The following is a 23450-nucleotide window of genomic DNA, read 5'->3' on the forward strand; positions in this document are numbered from 1 at the left end:
AGTACCATCTCACCCATTTCCACTGGAAGGCTGTTTCCTGCGGTGGCTCAATACATTGCCCAGGACAATGGCCTCTCATTCCTAATCAGTTCTTCTGCATAAGTATAAAAATAGAGTAAATTGTAGCAAATGTTTAATTAATGGATTAATAAACAGAAGATAAATGACATCACGCCATTCCAGTTCTTGTGAAAATGCCATGAGGTACTGAAGGACCATGCATGATTAAGACCTGGGGTTCTCCGTATCTGTAGCAGACCAGTGCTCCTCAGTGGCTCTCTAGGGCTTGAGGAAGACAACAGGAGTGACATTTCCAGCCACCCTGTACGCAGCTAGTAACACAGCCCAGTCTCTCAACGTTCATTACTTTATGACCTCACTGTTTGAGGTGGCCTGGTTTTAGATCACCATATTACCGGGGGGGAGCATGGAAGAGATGAGTGAGTTTGGACAGATCTTGCACTCTTCTTTGTTTTTAACGTGTTTTATAATAGATGTGAAAGGGCTACAGGGTAAGGAGAGACTACTGAACTCATGTACCTTCTAAACTACTGTAAGGTGAGAGTAGTAGTATATCACAGCAGTTTTTGCTCTTAAATGCTATTTAAGTTTCCATAGAAGAAAGCAATTTCAGAGCCTAGAAATAACATCACAGAGGATAGGGGGGAAATAGTTGAAGCGTCAGACTATGAATGGTGCATCAAACCCTAAACCAATCATTTCACCACGAGAAAACTTAGTATGCAAGTATTATTCATGGGAATGTTGAAGTGAGACAACAATTTTTACAGAATTGTAAAAATTACACCATGAGCAACTGTCCCAGGAAAGACTGCCAGGAAGAAACACTTTGCAGCTCATTCATCCACTATTATTTTCTAAAGATAAGAAAGGTCGGATCCAGCAACTGGTATACATACATCTGTCTCCAGCAAAATCAGGGTATTTGTGCTGATTTGCGCTCACTGAGCATCAGGCTGTTCACAGGATAGAATGTTTGATGCTGCAAGGGACCTCTTGAGACCTTCTAGTCCAGTCCCCCACTGCAAGCTGTTCTGAAACAGATTCAAGTTGTAAGAATTCCATAGACAAACTCTGTGACTGCCACAGGGACAGGTAAAAGCACCATCTGCAGGTATGCAGCGACTGAAATAAAGATCTGAGGAATCTATTTTTAAAGGAGGTAAAAAAGGAAAATTAATTATATATTTGATTCATGTAATTCTTGAAAAGAACCATAGCAACAGCTCAAGCTCTTGGGATAGGGCATGAATGAAAAGTAGCAGAGGGACCCTACCTGGAGCACTTTGCATCCTGGGGCTGTACAGCAAGCCCCCAGCTCTGCGTAGCTCCCAGCCTCATGCACTCTCACCTGCCTACCAGCTTGAACCTTTCATCAAGAGAGTCCACAAAAAAACAGGTCTACAGCCTGGCCTGATGATGGTCTGGAAGCCAGGGCATAACTCAGAGCAGGTTGGTCAAGTTTATGAACACAAGTCAGTTGGAGTAAAGTTGTATGGAATTAATACAAGGTTTAATCCAGTGTTTGCAGGAAACTATGGAAGGTTTGCTGGATCATGCCCACAGCAAAATGCAATTTGATAGACTAGAAAAAGAAACTAGATAAAATGGGGACATTTGGGACATTTAATAGGAGACTGGATAAGTTACAGAAAAACATGCTGTGGAAAGCAATCTTTGCTTGGTCCTCTGGGATAAACTACATACACTAATAACAGTTCTTCTCCCTCCATTTTATTTTGAAAAGTGTCTAAGTAAAAATGGAATTACCTTACTCGACAGAACTGTTTCCTGTATATGCAGTTTTAACTATCAGCATTAATAATGAGAAAAGTATCCTTATTATTACTTTTTTTTCTTCTCCTACTCACATTGCACCAAGACAGTCACTAGTGACTGAAATGGACTGTCTTCTGATTTGACAACCCTCCACAAAAGACAGATTAATTTTGTTCCCGTTGTACTTGAATGACAGCTTCTAGGAATAATAAAAACTAGATTTGGGTATAGAGAATCTTTATTAGCAATATTGATTCACAAAGCAACGGGAACACACCTTGTCTTTCAGCTCCCAGGTTAATACAGCACGGGTGACAGTTAGAGAATAACATCTATTTACACAGAGTGAATCTGATCAGAAAGTCATTGAGACAATGTCATTTCCACAGAGTGCCTTTTTGAAGTGTAACCACTAACTGGTTCCTCTAAGTGTCTGATAATAACTACTGACTTTCATGGCTTAGATTGATCTTAAAGAAATCAGAAAATCTCATCAGTAAATATGCTGAACTTGTGAAGTGGAATAAAAATAGAAAAACAGTCTTAATAGAACATAAATTAGAAGAGATAACAACATATCGTTAATCACTTTGAAGCTGCAATCCCAAATTAAATAAATGAGGGGGTTTTCTTAAAACTGACAATAGCACTCACAGATATTATTGGGATTGTGCTTCTGTTTTGGAAAGAATCCTTTCAAAAATGAGATGTGAATATCTCACGTTCCCTGTAAAATTAATTGGGCAAATGAGCGTCTTGGGTAAGGGAGAAATCCAGTATCATTCCCCATGTAGCTTTATATAAAAAGCCAGAGGATTTTCCTTGGTGGTGTTTTTTTTTAAAAAGAAAAAAGGCAAAAGAGCAATATATTTAAATTTATGCTAAACAGCTGAAAAGTCCTTGTGCAGAATATGCAATGTATTTGCTGTACTCAAAAAACCAAGCATTGTAAACAACCAAAAAATGAAACCAACACCCAGAAAAGAGTTTAGAAAATAACCCAGCACATTTATGAGTCTTATACTAATTATGAGCCAATAAGGCTGCTTGGAAAAGCAGAGTAAAAAACATGCTTTTAGTCTCTCCTCCTACTCTTCTGTCACATCCCCCCTGAACTGAGATCTCACACGGCCAGTTGAACTGGATTGTTTAATTTTTGCTCCCAAAACATGTTAGCTGGCAAAAGACAACACTCAGTTGTAGTTACTATGATAATAACAGCACCCATCTGGACGTCCCGCATAGCAGTGGAGAAAGTCCAGTTTTAAGCGCTTTATCAAAAAACCTCATCGAGCTGCATTCCTGTATCTCCGAGAGGCTACAAGCATTACTGCAACTCATTAAACTTCTTTATAGTCCGATGTGTTACAACGCATTACAGAGCAATGGTAAATAAATAACTGCTGATTTGACACTGCTTTCAACTGCTGAGCAATTTTGCTTTCCTCAATGTTACAATTAATGTCAGCAGTTAATGCCTTAAGTGGTGGAATCGGAAACTCGACTACAATAAACAAATGCAGTCAAGTTTCAACTGAAGGATATACCCAAACTGCAGCATGGCGTTTGTTCAGCTGTCCCCGTCTCGGGCTGCAATTACAGTTCTGTTGGTCAGAGCAGCAGGGGCATCATTTGTCATCCTAAGGAAGGCTGGAGTGCTGTGAAATTGGGCACTTTGGAAAAATGCAGCTGTAGCAGAACATATGTATAGGCAAGACCATGAAATGAACTGGCTCCAAGCCAGCGTGTAAGGAGAAAAACAAGAGAATATAAATGAAAAAATTCATAGAATACTGTACTCAGAAGATGGTCCTATTGATATATCCTGACCAGCTGTAAAGGTCAGGATGACGACAATCTGTCTTCTCTGTGGAACAGCTTAATCAATTTGCAGCTTTTTTTTCTTCACCATGTTAGCAATGAGTTCACATCTTTCAAACAGATCTTCTATTTAGTTTTTGCTATTTAATTGGTCTCAGGTTCCTGCATATCACTCTATACAACTATAGCAAACAGAAGAATATATACATGAGTGTGTGTATACATATATTCCTGTACAGACTGTACTGGATAGAATATGAACTGCTCAGCTATGCTCCATAGCTCTGCTGTCACTAACAGAGGTTATTCAGCTCAAGGGACAGTTTTCTGCTCCCGGAGCAGAAGGAAGAACTCCGCTGCAGCTTTACCACTGCAGTGAATACTGGAATGGGCAGAAGCTGCAGAAGAATGACAGCCATGCAACCATGACAAACCACCAGTCCTTCCTCTTTTTTCCAAACGCTGAACAGAACCACATGGAGACACAGACTCCTTTCCTCACCGTGCGCACACACACACTGCAGAGTGGGGCTGGGCACTTCAGCGGCTCTAGGAAATGTATCAGCATATGCCCAGTATCAAAGAGTCAGCCACAAAGCTTAACAGTTTTCAGAGAGAGCACTTCCTGTCCCCTGGGCAAGATCAGGGCATCTTATCCCAATCCAGCAGAAGATGACCTGGCCTCATTCATTGATTTCTTGGCAGTACTAGAGCGCAGCTCTTGACTCAAGAGAACTCCAGCTGCCACATCACTTGTGTGGATCACATAGGCTGCTGCAATGGGCATATCAAGTACTTTTTTTTCATTTTCTTTCTTCCCATTGAGTATACAGTCAACGAGGTTACAGTCTGTATTGTCACAGTAATTAATCTTGTGTTCATTTCATCTATTTTTCAGCACTTAACTGAGATAGCTACATCTATGTGCCTTCTGTATTTAATGGTGAGAGGAAGAACCACCACCAGAGCCATTCAGTCAACCTACAAGCTTCATGAAGAAAGAATCAAGATCTTTACTCGCAATGTAACTTTCTACCATAGGACTTTCATCACAGCTGATGAAAGACAAATCTTTCTTGTGGGCTGCATCAAGACTGTGAATCAAAACCCTACAAGATCATCACATGCATCACCACCTCTCCTTCCAACAGTAAGGCTCCTTAATTGAATATACCTTCCTCAAGACAAGTATAACCTACTACAAATCCTGTCTTCTACTGATTTGGAGAGATGTAGGCTTCTCCGTCAGGTAGTGATGCTTGGGTGGAAACAATACAACCGAGCCAGGTAAGTTTCTCTAAGGCTGGTGTAGGATTTTGGCAAGGAGTATATTAATGTATGTTGTTAGAGTTCTCCAACAGCTATGCAAAAAGTAACTGGGCCCAATCACTTCCATTTAACTGTCTACATCATTTCATGCTTTCTTTTCAAGACACAGAGCCCCAGAAGGACAGACGTTAGAGGAAATGAAGTCATGGATGAGATCAGATGCAAGACTCGTATTTTAGACCCAGTCCCAGATCGGACAAAATGGGAATCCCGGAGGGGCAAACTACTTTTAAAAATATGAGAGTCTCTCCCTCCAACCTCTTTTCTCTATACATATGCCTTCATGCATATGTACACCACCATAATGGAAGCTTTTCCACTCAGATTTACATTAAGGAATTAATAAATATAAGTTACACATTTATGGCTGTAATACATTCTTAAGGATTATGCTTTTTCTCACATCTGAAGAGCAGAAAAAATGCAAACGTTACCCTGATGTATGCTTCATTTTAGAACAGACTGCAGAAACAATCAGCAATATACAACCTCTTGTAAAGAAAAGTGACAACTTTTCCCCCCTTCCCTCATCTCAGCATTGCTTTTTTTTCCTGCCCTCACCCTCAGACAAATGACATTTGGCAATGTTAACACTGTGCTGTGTATTTTCTTCCACTCACATACAACTGATCAAGATAAGGTACACATGCCCGGAGATTCACATAGGATGCAGCCATATTATGCTGCAAATTCAGAGATACAGAAAACTGATGTGCATAAAGGAAGCAACCCCCTGATACAGGAAGAAATGTATTTGTCTGAATTTGTTGGTTTTTTTTCTCTTCCACGTTGTGAGTAAAGGTTTTAACCATACAGCTTTACTTTTAAATAAAATACATAAATGACTCCCAAACAGCTGGCCTACTTAACACTACTATGTAAACATCTGTTCACATTCATGCATGCAAATAAGTACATCAGCTAGCAAGTCTCTTAGGCTCAGATTAGTCTTTATCAAGTCCTCCCAGAAACCACTGGGGTGGAGGCCAATGACTGTGTGAAGGGGGAGGAAAGGGAATTCTTAAGCTTTTTTTTGAGAGCTGATCCTTGGAGAAAAGATGGATGATGGAGAATAGCAAAAAACCTCATCTCCCAGGCTTTCTATTTTTCAGGATGTTTGCTTTAATGGAAGTTTTCTTTCCTGTCTCTGTGGCAGTTTCCTACTTCATCACATATTTTAGCAGCTTGTTATATAAATGGACATTGTGTCAAATTTTTATTCCCCTTTATTTGAACCGTCTTTTGAAGTTGCCAGGGATCCCAGGCCTTCTCCTGCTGAACTAAATGGGATTCTTGACATTGACGTGAATGGAAACAGGACTAGACCGGCTGTACGCCTCATTAGATAAGTGATTCTATAGCACCCTCTAAAATTCTGCTGAACTCTCCCTTTCAAGCAAATAAAGCAGGTAAACTCAAAGGCCATGAAATGTCACTATTACATTTAAACACTTAAACTGAGGTACCTGATGAATTAGCCATCTTCTTGCTAGGCATCTTGGAAAACTGCAGCCCCCAAGGGATTTCCCCTGGCCGTTACCACTTATTGCAAAGTCAAAGAGAGAAAGCTAAGGTTATTGTTTTGCCTGTGGAATCCAAATATGCTGAGAGAGCACATTATTCCCCAGACTTACAGGTTTATTGCGTTTCTAATTCACACCTAAGGTCACCATATGTCAAGTAAGTGTGCATTCTGCTACCATGGCTACTGTGATCATTTTAATGCTAAATAATCCTGGAACAATACTGTCTTAGAAACAGTGTAATCTAGCACTTAAAGCAGAAGACTGGTCTTGTGATTAAAAATGGAAAATTAAATGTTCTGGTTCCACCTTTGGGTTTGTCAGACTCTCCAAAATCATACAAGTTATTCAATCACTCTGGACCTTCACTTTCATACCAGAAAGCCAAAGAACGAAAAGCCCTGAATAAACAAAAATAAATAAAGCTAGTATAGCAACAACTGTGTCTTCTCTACTGAGAAAGGTTAATAAATGAATCAATCTTTGATCAAATTTCATACATGCATTTCAAACTACAAGATGAGGTTTGAAATCAGTTTCTTGTGGCCTGATATGATTATGTCACGATGATAATGCTTCCCTCTGCATAATGCATTAATGCGAATTTGACCACACAATTGTCATTTCTTGTCATTTAAGTAGTCTTACAGTTAAGCAGCCATAATTGTCCTTTGGGTGTTATCTTAAATACATTTAAAAAGAAATTGAATGCTTTCACCACATTATAGCTGGGACACTTTTTCAAAGCTAATTTCTATGTCTGTGAATTATTCATAATACACTTCAAACAGGCTCTTCTGGATAAGGTAATTGACCTTGTCTGCATGAAGCACCTACTACCTTGCCTTGGGATAATTAAATCTATGATGTGGTCCATTATTTAAAGGCAATGTCTTTTCATTAGGTTAGGCAATATATTATCACTCAACTAGTCACCTAATTCTGCATTTAGCGCATTCAAGTTTTCACTGTTTTGTCATGGGTTACACTCATCATAGCACTATCTCACATTAAGTAGCATGGTACAACAGTAAGACAGCATTCTCTTGATAAATGGAAGCAGGACTTTGAGGACTAAAATTTCAAGATTTACTTCCGTATTTGCAACCTCAGTTGGCTGTGCTTGTTTCTTCTGTGGGTGAAAGTAATAATGCGTGTCTATTCAGTAAAAACTAGCGTCAGGTCAAAACTCAGGTACAATTAATGTACCAGGTGGCGGTAGTTAGCCAAATTCACATACTGTTCAGTGGAAATGGTTATGCATGCTTGAAAGGTATGCTAAAACACTTGTGTTGAATTCCTAGCCCAGGTATTTCTACAGAGATTTATTTTACAGTGTAGAGAAACCCTTGGTTGGCCTACCATCCAAGGATGCAGTTAGCAATGCTGGCTGTTGCCCAGGCAGGCTCTGAATCATTTCAGCCTTCCCTGTAACAGATTACTAGGACTGAATTCCCTACTACATATTCCCTCAGAAGATGTTGCTCAGTGAAGACCAAACTGATTTTTTTTTTTTTTCCCCCAAATGCATGGAGTGAAAAGTTCTGAGAGAGAAAGCTAAACAGCTGAGCACCCAACTCTCTCTTGTGCTCCAACTACTTTAGCAGAATAAAGCAGCTCTGAATCTCTTTTAGTCTGTCACTAACAAAGTCCTCCTGCATGGGTAAACTCTTGAGTGGCACAGCAATCTGAAGCAGCTCCTGCATCAATCCCTTTCCTGGCTCTGAAGAACAGCCAGATATGGTATTCTAATTTATATTGCACCACTCCAGTAACCAGGCTTGAAGATGCTTCTGCACCCCCCTCTACTTCAGTTGTGCAGGGTATACCTGTCTATTCTATTACAGGAACACATTATTGGCTTTTTCAATCCATCAGGACTGAAGTGTTTAGACTCTGATTGCAAATACTGCAGTAATGAGCTATGGATGAATTTGTTAGCTTCTCTACATATCTGGATTTTTACAATGTTTCTGTGTTTTGTAGTTTGTTTTACACTAAAGTGGAATTTAATGAAAGATGCAATAACTAAGGAGTTAATCCACCATCTTACTTGCCTAAGTCAGTATAAATATACTGAACTCAATGGAACTGATCCTGCATATCTTTGAGTTTTGTATTTTTTTTCAGTTGAATCGTTCGATATTGTAGCTTCTCTCAAGCTGTCCATTAACAGAATGTTATGATTACGTTAGCTATTCAATGCTTTTTAATCATGTTATACAAACACAGTTCAGCCTATGAATTGTTTATCTTGATTAGATATTGTTTGAGTGTTCACTTAAAATGATGAAGCATTGTTTCAGAGCAGAAATAAAGACAAGCGCATCAAAAAGACTTCAAGGTGTTAGAGTGAATATTTACTCTGAAGACCTTTGGCTGAATTCCTATTCGCATGAATATTCAGGCACAATCTGTTCATGCCTCAGGAACATTTCTGCAAACACAAAAATCTCAGTATTGTGGTCCAGAATAATATAAAAAAAGCATTATGAAAATTATCAATGTGAAATTGAAATGAAATCCCAGTAGGATAGGAAAGAAATAGCTGCCATTTATCATTTTCCATCAGCTAAAACAAACTAGCCAAGGAAAGCATTGTTCTAAGCAAGATTACCTGCAACTGGCCTGTCTGCTAAATCATATTTCATAACGGTCGACTGCCTTCCATTGTGTAACCACAGTTGTGTACTATACATCGATAGCTCCTGTCACTATAATACAATTATGTTTACCCATTAGTTTCTGCTTTTGTGCCACAACCCAGCAACTACAATATTACAATGGTTCTAATGGTCTGTTTCACTTTGTTCATTTACCTATTAATTTTGGCAATGGCATATTTCATGGAACATAAATTTCATCCTCTGAAAACATGACAACCTGTAGTACAATATGGTCAGACAGATTCTGGAGCTTTGTACAGGAGTAAAATGAATTGTCCAGGGTGGCATTTTGGAAAGAACATACCTCCCTCTGGAGGCATTGGTTGTATCTAAGGTGATTACTTCAGCAGTAATAGGATGTAATTATTCACTCAATAAAGTTCTGCCTCTATTAAATAGGTAGTTCTAATGTTCTGCAGATTGACTGGTGGCCCTAGCCTGTCTCACAGAGGCAGTAAACAAAATGCAACACAATGTCTTTGTCTGAATCCAGAACATAAATGTGCACTGGGAAGAAAGTGACCTAGAAAGCTGGCACTGCTTTGAACCTGGAGGCTCGGGGAAACAAGACCCCAAAACAAAACCTGAAAAATGCTCATTGCCAGAAGGACATTCCACAGTTCAGCAATAGATATTAAAATGGCAAAACAAATGGACCAAACTGACTTTTCACAGCCAGAGAAAAAGCCAAAGGTAGCTGAAATGGAGCCTGTGTCAAGAGAAGACAACTTGTCCTAGCATCCCACCCACTGCTGCTATGTTAGCATTTGGTCATGAAGATCTCTCTCCGAGGAACAGCCCTTAAACTTCTGCCACACACTAAAATAGTTTCATCTGGATAAAATCTGAGAGCTTGTAATCACAGTGACAATGGGAAGTAAACAAATGCTCATGTACAGAAAGCCTTAACCTGATGGGGAAAAGAGTACCAACACTAGCTTGTCTTGCACCAGACAATGATCCACCTATCCCAAGAAGTTAATTACAGTTAATCTTCACTTTTCCTATCTGCAAATATCTATGTAAATATGCAAATACATACTTTTCCAAAGAGAGAGCACTCTATATATATATCAACAGATAATTTTTATGGACTGTACTGACCATTTGAATCAGCAGCTAAAAGAAAAGTTAGCATTTAGGATAAACATATATAATTGTTGTTAATTTTCTCCAAAACAACTTTTCAGATCTCTGCTCGTTTTTTAAAACGTCCTATCATAGGCTTGGACTCATCACTAAAACAAACCTATCAGACCTGAATTAGGTTCAGTAACACAAAATTGAGAAAAAGAACAGTCAGGAATCATGATCGTCTTTTCTTTTCTACCAACAAGTGCCACAACCAATATTTTGATCGCACAGAATGAGACAGCCTGAACAAAAAGAAGCATAGAAAATGGCTACTGATTGCAGACTATACTACTGGGAGCAGTTTTCATGCACTATTAATGTTAATATATTGGAATCCCTACATGTTGTAAATTAGATATGTCATTTTAAATTTTTTTTGCAAACCAAAGATAGAGGGAAAGGAGGACATGGAACTAAGCACCCTGGATAAAAAAACAGGCAGCACACGAAGCAGACAGGCACTGAATCTAGCACAGCCGCATGTGTCCAAAGATCTATGAAAGACTGATGGGTACTGATGAAGTTTAGTTGAGTTTAGGATGTACATTTGGTTTGGTTTTGTTCCTGTGCTGAGGAGGAGACAGACATTTGTCTGTCTGGCAGGGTGAGAAAATACATGCATCTGGATCTCATTTTAGCCCAAATTAAGATTTCCTCCTAGCACTAGGACATTTGGAGTCAGCAAAAACTGTATAGTACTCACTAAAACCTATTGATTCTAGTGAGCTTTAGATATTAATCTCGACCTGGTTTTCTAGAGAAATGAGACATATTGGAACATGCTACAGGAATGTTTGTGCACATGTGTGTCCATTGTTCAAGTAACTCATGAGCCCACTGGCCAATTTCAAGTACATTTGACTGAGAAATATGTTCCTACAGGTTTCATGTACTGCCTAAGCAGAAAACAGAGATCCTCCTAGTACTCAGCCTAAGAAAAGGTTGCAATACGTTTTCAATCTCCAGTAGATCTCAAACAATCCATACGCAAGCTCAACACTAAAACCCAAAACCATATGGAAAAAGAGCATCATTTATTACTCCACAATTCATTGAACTATTGTTTTAGAAAAATAAACAAAGAAACAATATTCTAAACTGCCAAAAAATTAGTAACTCAGATAAAATAATCAAAACTGTATAGTTGGGAGAGATACTGTTCACTAGACAGAACATCAATGTTTAATCAGTTTGACCACTTAGCATTTACAAAATTATCTAAAGTTGGAAACATCACCTTCAGTTGCATATCTCTCTGCTTGGAAGAACTTGGGCATCTACCTTGGGCTGAACACATAACCTTAAGTCAGCTACAGTAAGACTACATGGATCCCATCCTAGAAATGCAGGCCTGCTTCCAATAGCTCTAATTTCTGAAAACAAGGGCACTGTTTCTTAAACACAGAGTCCCTTCTTGCCCTTTACAAAGGAAGACAATATCATTATTGTACGACTATACCATATGCTACAATCACAGGTATGACCAGGCAACAAGTAGAATAGTTGTAACGGTCTCTAATTAGTGCAGGTAAGAACAGCCATCTATCAACGGTGGGATGAATTCTAGCATTGAATCGGCATGACTGGAGACAGACTGTAGATGAGATTATGAATCACTGCCTGCTGCATCTGGCTGTGTTCAGACCCATGCCTAGATTCAAGCCATCATGGCTAAGCTAACACTTTCTGAATACATTGCACACATTCTCAGGTGAGCTTATCTTTCCCCAAGTCATGTATGAACAAGACAGACAGAGCTGTCCATGTGGCATCCAAGTGTCTAATAAAGAAAGTAGGCTTGAGGCTCTCACACTTCTCCCTTTACAATCAACCACTGCAGCAAAGCAAAATACAGACACTGCCTGGAAGATGAAGAGGAAGAAATCTGGATGCTTTGAGAGATGCTTGAGACTGGTGATACTATTCCTGGGCTACAGTGCAGAATCACAGCTTTCTCTCCTTACTTGGCTGAATATACTGAACATCCCATTATACCTCACCCAAATATACCATTACCTCCCTTGTAATTTGGTAGGTACATAAAAATTCACAGAATCAAGCCTTCCTTGCTGAATCACTGTAACTGTGTTAACCAGTTCACTAGAAGAAACAAATGTACCTCTAAGGGATGACATGTTCACTCTTCCACTAGCAGCACAAGGACAATGCACAAGACATTCCTATATAAATCTTACACGTAGAGTGCAAGAACACTCAGAGATGTTCTTGGAAGAAACACTCTGTTTAAAGTTCTTTTTTTGTGGCTGAACAAAATTGGTCATTGGTTTTAGGGTGGTATTTTCAAATAGTTCTAATGGCTGAATACCAGTTTCAGGCAAAATTGTCATCAGTAGCAGCCTGATGCCTCAATTTTCTTCTCTGCTAAATGAGGTAAGAAAACTACCGTTTAGAGGAGGACTGCATAGATTAATTGGTTAACCTTTCTAAATGCTAATGTAAAAAAAAAAAAAAAAAAAATTCTTCTGGGACTTTTGAATTCTGCTCTTGAGAGCAAAGGAAGAGGGCTCTTGATGTTACTTTGAGTCCTGGACAGCTTTGGGCAGGAACACACCCCTTGGCTAAACCAGTACCCATTAAAGCCTGAGCCTTTCTCCCATCAAAGGGGCTTGGAACAAATTCAGGCTCAAAAGCTTTTTCATTTTTGTTCTCAATCTTTCTGGCCCAGCAGATATGAAAAAAGCTTCTCTAAAGAAAGTTTTAAAAGGGTTATTTTCTTTCAGGTCACCACATCTTTCTAGCTACTTGTCAAGTCTCAGTCAGATCCGATCCTCCCCAAATAAATCTGGGTGTGAGGGAGGTAAATAATTCTCAGTTGCTTTTAGATGCTTCTTGGGAGGGGAAGAAGTACACAACTTTTTTCCCCAAAGGTCTGGAGACATTTTCTCCAAGCATGCTTGCTTACTCTCTATATTTTAGGGTTTGGCGGGTTTTTTACAAAAAAAGAGTAACAGATACTTAGAAGAGCTACTTTTATGCTCACCTTAACATCAGATGGTTCACATAAGCAAAACACTGAACTAAATACTCTTAGAGAAAGCTCTAGCTCTGTTGCTGTTTGAACACCAAACACAAAGTAATCTGAAAATACAGCCTTCAGCTGATCTCCATGGTTTCTTTTCCCCTGTCTTTGCCTTCATACTTTCAAAAATGGAAAATATATTTCCCGTAGGCTATCTTCACTCTTTAATGGGGGTAAAATTCCTGGACTTAATATTTACAAGCAATGAATCTGAGTCTAACCCAATCTAATTAGAGTAAAAACTTGACTCCTTTTTCCATAGGCTTACATTTTCTTTTCTCCTAATTGCACTATATAATTAAATTATGCCATTGTTCATTTTGTGTATAGCCTCTTAACACCTCTGTCTTACTGGATAGGGTCAGACCAATTAAAGAAAAATCAAGCGTGTGGGCTCTGTCCCATTCACTTGCTCCATCACATCTGATTTTCAGCAAGTACCTTGCTTTACACATACTTTTTCCCCCAGATGCAAAACAGGAGTCAAACCCAAAACATACATAAAACTGAGAGATTACAGCCCCAAATGCTTTGCTATCCTCAAAGATAATGTGAATAGAAATGTAAATTACTATTGCTTCACTCATGTGGCATCTTGGTAGAAGAGGTCAGCTGAGAACTTTTCCACCACTATGATTTATATCTATTCTCCAGAATCGGAAAACATCACTCTCTGTGCTGGCCCAAATTTGACAGAGAAATTAGTTTAATGTCAGTAAGATGGTTTGAGTCTAATGGAGCCCAAGACGCTCAAAGTAGGACAGCCAAATGAAGCAGACAAATGGAAGTGTGATGAGAACGCACTCCCCGCTGTGGCTCTAATGAAGGAGAAGGCACACTTTTCTGCTCAGGCAGCAGTACTGCTTTCTTTCTTGAATAGTGGACAGGTTGCTGTCATAGCTAATGACCCATTAATATAACAAGCCATGGATTAGCTGTTTGTTTCTAATTGCCATTATTTATTTATTGTTAACAATATGCTGAGCCCTGCAAATTAAAAAAAGACTATCACTGCTTGTGATTAAGGGAATTTTGGCTGGGATAGCCTGAAAAAAAACGTGTAATTCTTTCCTTCTTCAAATTGTGTGTGTGAATAGTTTATATGACTGGGTCTCTCAAGTCAGAGGTATCATTAGGACGTGTTTCTTTCTGGCATATGTATGTCTCATAAAACTATCCATTTCCAAACTCTTATTTGGATTGCAGAATTCCCTGAATTCAAGGTTTCTTCATTGCTGAGCTATAAGCACTTATATCATCCCATAGGTTTCACAGGTTGATCAAAAGATATCAACTTTACTCCAAACCAGAGGTTCTTCTGGAACAGAAGTCCCAACGTAATGGATTACAGAGGTTAAACAGACATCTTACAGCATCAGTTCACAGCACTGACTTCCTTACAGCACCACCAGTAACAGTTCATGGAATGACTTCCAGATTCCAAAATCTGTTGTTTAGGTTTACATTTCATTTACCTGTCCTATATGTCTTCATTAATACCCCTGGTATAAGCTTCCTGTATGTTGGAAGAGGTACTTTCCACGTACTGTGGTTTAACCCAGCCAGCAGCTAAAACATCCACACAGCCATTCACTCATCCCTCCCTCTGCCCACTGGGACATGGGACAGAACAGAAAAGGGGGGGGGGAAGTAAAACTCATAGGTTGAGATAAAGAGAATTTAATAGGACAGAAAAGGAAGGTAATACTACTACTACTAAAATATACAAACCAAGTTATGAACAGCACAATTTCTCATAACCTCAAGCTGATGCTTAGCTAATTCCCGAGCTTCCCCGCCTCCTAGCCAGCCCCTCAGTTGTATATGGAGCATGACATCATATGGCATGGAATATCTCTTTGGCCAGTTTAGATCAGCTGTCATGGCTGTGTCCCCTCTCAGCTTCTCGGGCACCTCTAGACTTCTCATTGGTAGGCCAGTATGAGAAGCTAGCAACAACTAAAAACATCAGTGTGTTATCAATGTTATTCCCATCCTAAATCCAAACTACAGCACTATACCTGCTGCTAGGAAGAAAATTAACTCTATCCCTGCTGAAACCAGGACACCATGTCAGTAAAACACAGTAGATCTATTCAGTTTGGACTGCCAAATTTGCTTTCTAAGTAAACTGTAAAAGGTCTCTTAAGAAAAATAAAAATAACAGAAGCATAATTCCAGACTTGCTCCTTAGACTTAAAAGAAAAAAAAAAAAAAAATCATTCAAGGGAGGGAAAAAACCCTACAACAAGAACCCAACAGAAATATCAGTGACAGCAGAAGTATGAAGGTCATGTTCTGGAGAAGCAAAGAAGCTCCTTCCTCACTACCCTATCAGTCCCCACGTCGAGAAGTATTTTTAAATTCACCTGACACACTGTTTCCAAAGCAAACCCAGATAATGGTACTTCAGTGTTCACTGGAGTAGTCCCAAGAGACTCGTGCCCTTCTGCTGGCACTCCAAAAGTACACCAGGTAGCATTAAGCCTGTCCTGTCCTGCAGTGGGGTTCAAGGAGGGAGCACATCTTCCTCCCATTGCGTTAGAAGCCACCCAGTGTATGACTGAGCAAAGATTTCTTTCCCATGTCTTTCCCATCGCTTGGCCTCTTGGCTGTATTGTGATCTCAGAGAAGCACAACAGGACTAGAGAAGTAATGCAAGCAGCTGCCATTCCTTCCTTAGCAGCTGTAGCACAATTTACCTCACTGTCAGTCAGGAAGGATGGTATATGGGATGGGAAGTAAAGGGTCAGAAATTGGCATAATGGTATTTCCATGACTCATAGGTGCATGCATATGCCAGATGCCCAGTTACCTCCCACACACAGCAGGTTTTTTTATTCTGCTTGGACCACCTGTATTTTAATGAGCTGCACACTACTAACAACATAGCATCTTTAAAAACGGCCTCTAAATCTCTCCCTACAAATAACGGGACAAGTTGCATTTCTATGGCAAACTCTGTTCAAAAGTCTCTAAATATAGCACAAGTTACCTAAAATTGTGCTTGTGAGAAGCTGTCAGCACTGCCACTTTGGAGGGGAGAGACAAGGTATGGTGGTGGAAACAGATGGCAAGTCAATCATTCTCAAGAAGGAGACCCTAATTACCTAAGAATAATTACAACATACAATCTACACCTGCCACCTATCCACCACTCCCTTCAATATGAACCACTTTTTGAGGGCAGAATGCCCTGTTCTATGTTATTTTGTGCAATGACAAAGAGTCTCCTGGTAATGCAATAACAATTTAAAGTACTCGGAATGATAAATGAAAATTATATTTGAAAGGCATAAAATAATAGTGAGCAAAACCCCAATGGTAAATGACAGCTTGTTATGGGTCATCTTTTATCACCTCATGGTACATCTATGTAAAAAACTTTATCAGAACCCAGGCTTCACACTCCTTTCTCCATAAAGATTTATACTGCTCTAAAGAGTCTGTCTCCATTATATGAAACCTTGGTACCAACCATGCCTCAAATCACTGTGGGTCACTGCTGGAGAAAAATAATACTAGAACTAGCAAAGGTCCAAGAAAGGCAACTAAAAGGATTATAAAAGCACTGAATGAGTGCAGAATTGTGATTCACCGCATCCTGCAATACCAGAACTCAGTGCACCGAGTAAAACATTAGTTTAAAATGCATTTTAAAAAGTAGCTTTGTACACAGCAAGTAGGGAACTCCTGGAACTTGTTTTCCTAGGAGGCTGTAGACACAGACAACATAATAAGTTAAAAAAGTGATTAGACAAATTTATGAACTCTAGATCCATAGCGGTTACTAAAAAGGATTGGCAATGGCATAAACTCTAATGCCTGTAATAGAGCAACTGTGGGTGATGGGAACGTATTGAGGGATGTGCTGAAGACATCCAGACTTCTGAACTCACCGTAAGCTGCATCTCTCCAACAGCCACTATTGGAGGCAGGACCCAGCAGGATGTTTCTTACCATCTTATGCTCTGACATCACTGGAGATGTCATCTGGAACTAAAGAGGGAGCCTGCACAAAGAGCTCTAGCAACATACAGGGCATAGATAAAACACCACTGAACTGTCTCAGCAGCAGAATTAAGTCTAAACTAAAGTCTAAATTTAGTAATTAGGTCATGCTCCCTGCTGTGAGGTAGCACTGCATCTTTCCCCCAATAATAGAGGTACAAAATGCAAATGCAGTGGTTCACAGGTGAGGGCAAACAGCTGTCTGGCATAAAGGGCCACAGACCTGGAAGACAGCACATGGTCCAGCTTGGCACCAAAATACAGGTCTAGCTGAGAGACAGAGGGGAGAAGAGGAGGTGGAAGCCTGGGTGCAAGTCATATCATACTGGGACTTGACAGATCTTGAGAGGGGCAGGCAGAAAGTACAGGGAAGAGGCATGTAGTTTAGGATGGATGTTTGAAATCAAAGCTTGAGGTGACATGGTATGGGAATTCTACTGGAAATAGAAAAATAAGGAAGAAGGCAGGAAGAAAACACCAGCTAAAGACATTTTTATTTCTTTGATTTTGCTCTAGGACTGATCTTTTCTCAGTCCCTGCCTACATAAATGTGCTATGAACTTGACAGACCGTCAGCCAAGTATTGTAAACCAAGCTATCCTGCCACTGATACAGCCGTCACTGCGTTAAGTCCTTGATATGGTGGATGTGAGGCAGCTTCCCAAATGTTAAGCCTTTGAATACACCTACTGCTTCTAGAAAACCGAGCAAATACAGTCAGAGCTGAAGGTTAGTTCAGTTAATAAAGTGATTTCATAATTTCAAACATCTCATATGTTAACAGTTTAATTAAAAGCGCATGGGCACACATGCATCTATGCTTGTACACATGCCCTTCTCCTAGGTATTACCTGAGATTCTCCACAAAGAAAGGAAATCAGAGTCCCAGGGGCCTATATCTCTTTTCAGATTCCCAGAATACAGACAGCACATTTAGAAGTAGCCCAAGCCTCCTGCCCGCCCCTCTCCTCTCCTGCTGGCTTGTCTTGGTCTGTGCTTCTAAGGATGAGGCAGTGGTAAATTCTGCAATTTTTTGCTAAGAGTGTGGATGACTTTCCTAATTAATGCCAACTGTCAGATCTGCTCCGGTTATGTGGGTGTCTCTCCATCAGGCATGGAGAAGTCACTAGAGACTTACAATTACTGGCCATAAATTAGAAGTTTAATTTACCAGCATCATAAGAAAGCCAGCTATTCCTTTGATGAACAGACATCTATTCTGATGTTCACAAACCTCCTGAAAAATCTGATGCCAGCGATGTACAAAAATGCAGTTCAGGGCAATTTAATTTTAGTTTTCAAAGACATGCTTGCAGCTAAGCTGTAGTATGACAGTGAGAACTGATAAGGCTGTTCCAGACAGCAGGAGGTGGAGATGAGTAAACTCCTTTGCCAACTGCCAGATTGCATGTCTGACACATTGCAGATGTAAATCCAAGTAACTCAATGGGGAGACTCCTCTGAATCACACCCACTGGGGATGTGCCTATGTCTTCAGGGCAAGAGGTAGTAGGAAGAGTGGAAAGACAAACTCCTTGATATAAACTGGAACAATTTTATGCAAGCCAGGAGCATCCCTTGGTTTCTCTCTGAGGCAGCCCAGAGTACCATGCTTGTCCCTTTGCCCTGGCATGTCATTTTTTTCTCTTTTTTTCCCCAGGTCAAAGCTGTGAAAACCAAAATTGCTATGTAACAACAGGCATCTTTGCTGCAGAATAACCTTATGAACGCAAAAGGAAAGAGAAATCTTTTTCTTGCTTCTCTGTGCAACATGATAGTGTTTACATCCTGAAGACAAGGATTTGGGGGTTTGGCGCTACCAACAGAGATATCCTAATAGTGCATTCCATCTCCTTGGGGAAAAAAAAACCAAAAAAGTATAAAGTTCAAAATGAGAGGAGGGTCAGAAATGGATTGGATCCCTCGCAGGAAGGGGAACTTTTATAGCTCTGTCAAGATGAGATACACCTCTGGGAGATGCCCTTCCATCAAGCATTCACCACTGGGCTCAGTCCAGAGGTATTAACGAGGGGTGACAGTCAGCAGGCTGGATTAGGTCCTGCAATGTTTCCTGCTGGCCTACGAATGCAGCATTGTCATCAGTACATGTGCACAGTATACCGACTTCTGAAGGAAGAGCTGAAGTGTGGTTCATTAACTGTAATTACACATTATGATACCCTGGCAACACAGAGAGAACAGCATGCTTCAGGCATCCAAAAGCCTAGGCTGAATCAAGAAACAAAACCCAAGAGTTTTGATTTTTGTTCTGTTGCTCTGACCCCAAATCAAACTCTCTCCAGTCACTTCTGGGCATAAACAACAGAGGTGAGAATCTTCTGCAGGGAGTCCAGCAAAATGCCCTAGGATTATTCGCACTTGTAGCTCATCTTCAAGTTTAGGAATGGAAATTCTTTAAATCTTAGAACTCTTCAAGACACCTATAGTGCTCAGCACCAGCGAGTCTCTAGGCTCTTCTGTAATGTAGCAGCAGTTCACCCCAAAATGAACACCAATTAATAGAGCTATTTAAGACTTTGGGGAAAAATGCCTTTCTATCATTTAAAAACACTTAATGCTCAGCTAAGAACAAACTGTTCACACACCTTGTCATTTCAAGAAGCTCAAAGGATTTATTTTTGAGCATGTGCCACAATCTCACCAAACTTACAGCCTTAGGCTATTGAGAAAGTTCAGGATGAAAAATGGAAAGTGTAATTAAAAAGCATAGAAAAGGAAGAAAAAAGAAGAAAAAATGATGGTGTCTGCCACATGCACAGCGCTGGATTTTAATTTTTTTGTGATTTATCAGCTGGAGCTGTACTAAAGAGTTATGAGTCATGCAATTCTTGTGTGGTCAACTGTCAGGACCACAGTGGCACTGCAACAGCTGCAAGAGCACAGGCCGGGCTGCTGGACACCATCCCCGTGTCCTCTCCCTTGAGTCACAACTTTGGTCCTGGACAAGTGGAGAAGGAGCTGCCTGTCAGGAATCATCTTAGCCAGTGTGCCAGTCAGTAGACAGCTTTAGCCTTGAAGCAGGAGAGTTTATATACTGTCAATTTACCCAAGACTATCATTGTTTGGGTTTTTTTGTTTGGTGTGGGGTTTTTTTTGGTTTGGGGTTTTGTTTTTTTTTTAAGGAGAAATGAGTTTGGATCCTTAAGAAGTGTCCTTAACTTTATAGATGTACCACATACAGGAGGTATCTCAAAATGCACTCGTAGTGTATCTTTCTGCATAGGCATGACCAAGTACCTCACAGAAATGTGAAAAGTAAACACATGCAGATCTGCTCTAATATTATGGCCTTCGTCCTTAAGAAAATATTTTGGAAATAATCACAGTGTGATCATATTTTTATGACATGTCAAGTGTGGTGTGGGATACAGAAGCCAGCAACACTGCAAGTATTTGTAAAACATTAGTTCCCCCTCTTCGTGAGCAGTTCTGCCTGAGTTTTGTTTTCCCTTTGTGCTCTACCCTGGATGCTGATATCAACATTTCATTCTTTAAAAAATAATTAGCAATACAAGCAGTTCTTGCTGGTAAATTCTGATGAAAAGACATAATTCACAGGTTTTAAAAATAAACTGGCTGTAAGGCATCTGATTACTGGATCCATAAACATTCAATATTATAGTAACTTTGCTGGGACCAGGCGGGTTTTGGATACGTCTCATTAGGCAATGTATTTTTAACACAATAGGAACTCCCATTGCAAGCTCCCCTTAAGGCTTTCTATGGGATTTTTTTCTAACATAGTAACAAATTTAAGAGTTGCTAATAATCAAAGAATCACCAGGAACATACAGACATTACAAGTAACCAGATGAGACTTTGAAGACATTCAGAAGCCTGCCTTTAATGTCATTCATCTCTCTGGATAAGCAAATGCAAAATCCCAACCCCAAGAGAGAGTCGAGTGGCAGGCAGCCACCCTGAGTAACCACTGGAGTTTTGGTACCACAGAGACACACAAATTGATTAGATCCTCTGCTTTCTTGTTACGGCTAAATTAAATCAGGGCAAAAAACTTACTCCTTCTATCATGAGGGGGAAATTAGTTTTGCCCCAGAAACAGTACTACCAAGCACCTTAAACATCATATTCAGGGCTGTGGGACTCAGAAGAGGGTACACCCCTCCTCTCCAGAAACATCATAAAATTCTGGAGCAGTCTGGATGCTTTCTATCTTTAAAATACATTTTAAAACTGTAAATGAATAAACACATCCAGCTAAATAACAGCTTTTGGGCTTCTAAGCAGTACTTTCAATTGTAGAAGCTTTCAAAGCCTTTGTATGTATGAACTTATAGAGTGGAAACCCCCCTGCAGAGCTCTGACCCTCTTGCATCAGAGGACAGGTACTGCACAGTGGTATCCAAGGAGGTAAAAGGCTTTTCACTCCATGCTGTACTCCATTGCTACTATTCTTTTTGTTTTTTTTTCTCCGTAGTCGCAGTGCAGCCTGTATAATCAATAAGAGCTAACAAGGAAAGATTTGGGATCATGGCACTTACTCGGGGTGTTCAGGAGACGTGACTTTTTGCAGTGGTAGGCTGCCTCCTGTTCACAGTACTCTGCACTGTTTATCATGGCTTCAAGCTGCTCCGCAGTGCTGCTGTAGTTAAAGGACATGGTGTACGGCTTCTCCGGATCAGTTCCTTGGACTCTGGTTAGCCCTGTGTTGTTGTGCTGCACTGCAGTCCAGATCTTATCTTCTGTTAAATGAAAAAGGATTGAACAGGACATTAACAGCAAAAAACTTGCAACAAGCAGGGAACAAAAAAAAAACCATTTAAATCTAACGCTTTACTACACTGGAGAGAAGATCAGCAGGACCCTGGGCTCCAAAATGGTCACTCAGTGATGAAGACACAGGTCAGTGTAGCCCACAGAGCTGTTTCTCCCTGAACCAGGTCAAGAAAACACTACAGACCCTGCTGAGCAAGAGAGAAACTACAAGCTTCCCAGGAACCACAGGAGATTTTCAGCATCTTCTCTTGCGAGGTATCTGAAGAGAAAGAGATACCTTTCAGCTGGCTTTGGCCCTGAGAGAAAAGGCATAATAATATGGCTCATGGGGATAGCATTCATCTTTTGCAAACATAGCTGTACCTGAGAACACAGCCCACGCTGTTATAACAACAAATGGTAGTGGAGAACTGCGGCTGATGAGCTTGCACAAACCCACACAAACAGAAACCACAAACTCTTGCCAGAAAGCTAAAACTGAGATTTTGTTCTTACCATCCAGTTGGAAGTCAGATCACTCATTTTACTCAGTTCTCAGATTTTTCTAAATATAAGTTGAGTGATGACCTGCTTGGATGATGGTACAAAACAACGAATGCCTTGGCATCTGTGGTTAACTGTAAATGTTGATGTTTTCCATTCTGGAGAGCCCATCCTCATCTCCTTCATTGCATTTACTGGCAGAGCAAGGGATTTTGTGACAGAAAGCAGAATCTAGGCTTAAGTACAACCTGCACTGTACAGCTCATGACCACCATTGGGGTTGGCATGATAAGGAGAACATTGCAATTAGAAGCCATTAGCTTGGCAGAGAGGCTGTTTCCCAGCTGGTTCTGGTGAGGCAGTAACAGGCAAGACAACAAGGACAGCCTGACCAGCCAATCTGCTGAGCTGACCCAGAGAAAAAGGCAAACTCTTTAATGAGGAATCACAGAACTGAACACCTGCACATACTCCATGATATTATTAAGAGTCACATCCAGTGAATTCCCTCTTTATCAAAGACCCTGCTTGCCCAGGGAGGATACAAGATACTGACAGGGCAAATCATTCGAGGAGAGGAAGATAACAGACAGTTACGGAGGAAAAAACAAGATCTAGACACGAGATGCCTATTTTGTTATACATGCTTCAACAGGGAAACCCTGGATGATGCTGAGCCAGATCTTTTCTAAAGCAATCTTAAAAACTGTGCATTTAAGTATTCAGATGGTTTTACCAGACTATGTGGTCCGAGTTCTTGCAGAGCATGAGCTTTCCAGTTATTCCCCAATACACTGACATGACAAGTGCAGTAGCTTTGTGGCCGCTGCAATGCATTGCAGCTGAAGCATTTTTCATTGAGCTGCAGATATCCCACAGACATTA

The 23450-nt window shown here is 40.2% G+C and overlaps 1 protein-coding gene across 2 annotated transcripts in view; it reads right to left on the reverse strand.

The window, feature by feature from the left end:
• Window positions 1–23450, reverse strand: part of CNTNAP5 (contactin associated protein family member 5) — a 294719-nt gene that overhangs the window by 63550 nt on the left and 207719 nt on the right. For both annotated transcript variants that reach the window (XM_075756999.1, XM_075757000.1), the window contains exon 13: window positions 21848–22048. In XM_075756999.1, coding sequence (XP_075613114.1) covers window positions 21848–22048 — 201 coding nt within the window. The remainder of the gene's footprint in view (window positions 1–21847; window positions 22049–23450) is intronic.

The sequence above is a fragment of the Balearica regulorum genome, chromosome 6, assembly GCF_011004875.1.
Source record: "Balearica regulorum gibbericeps isolate bBalReg1 chromosome 6, bBalReg1.pri, whole genome shotgun sequence".
Lineage (NCBI taxonomy): Eukaryota > Metazoa > Chordata > Aves > Gruiformes > Gruidae > Balearica > Balearica regulorum.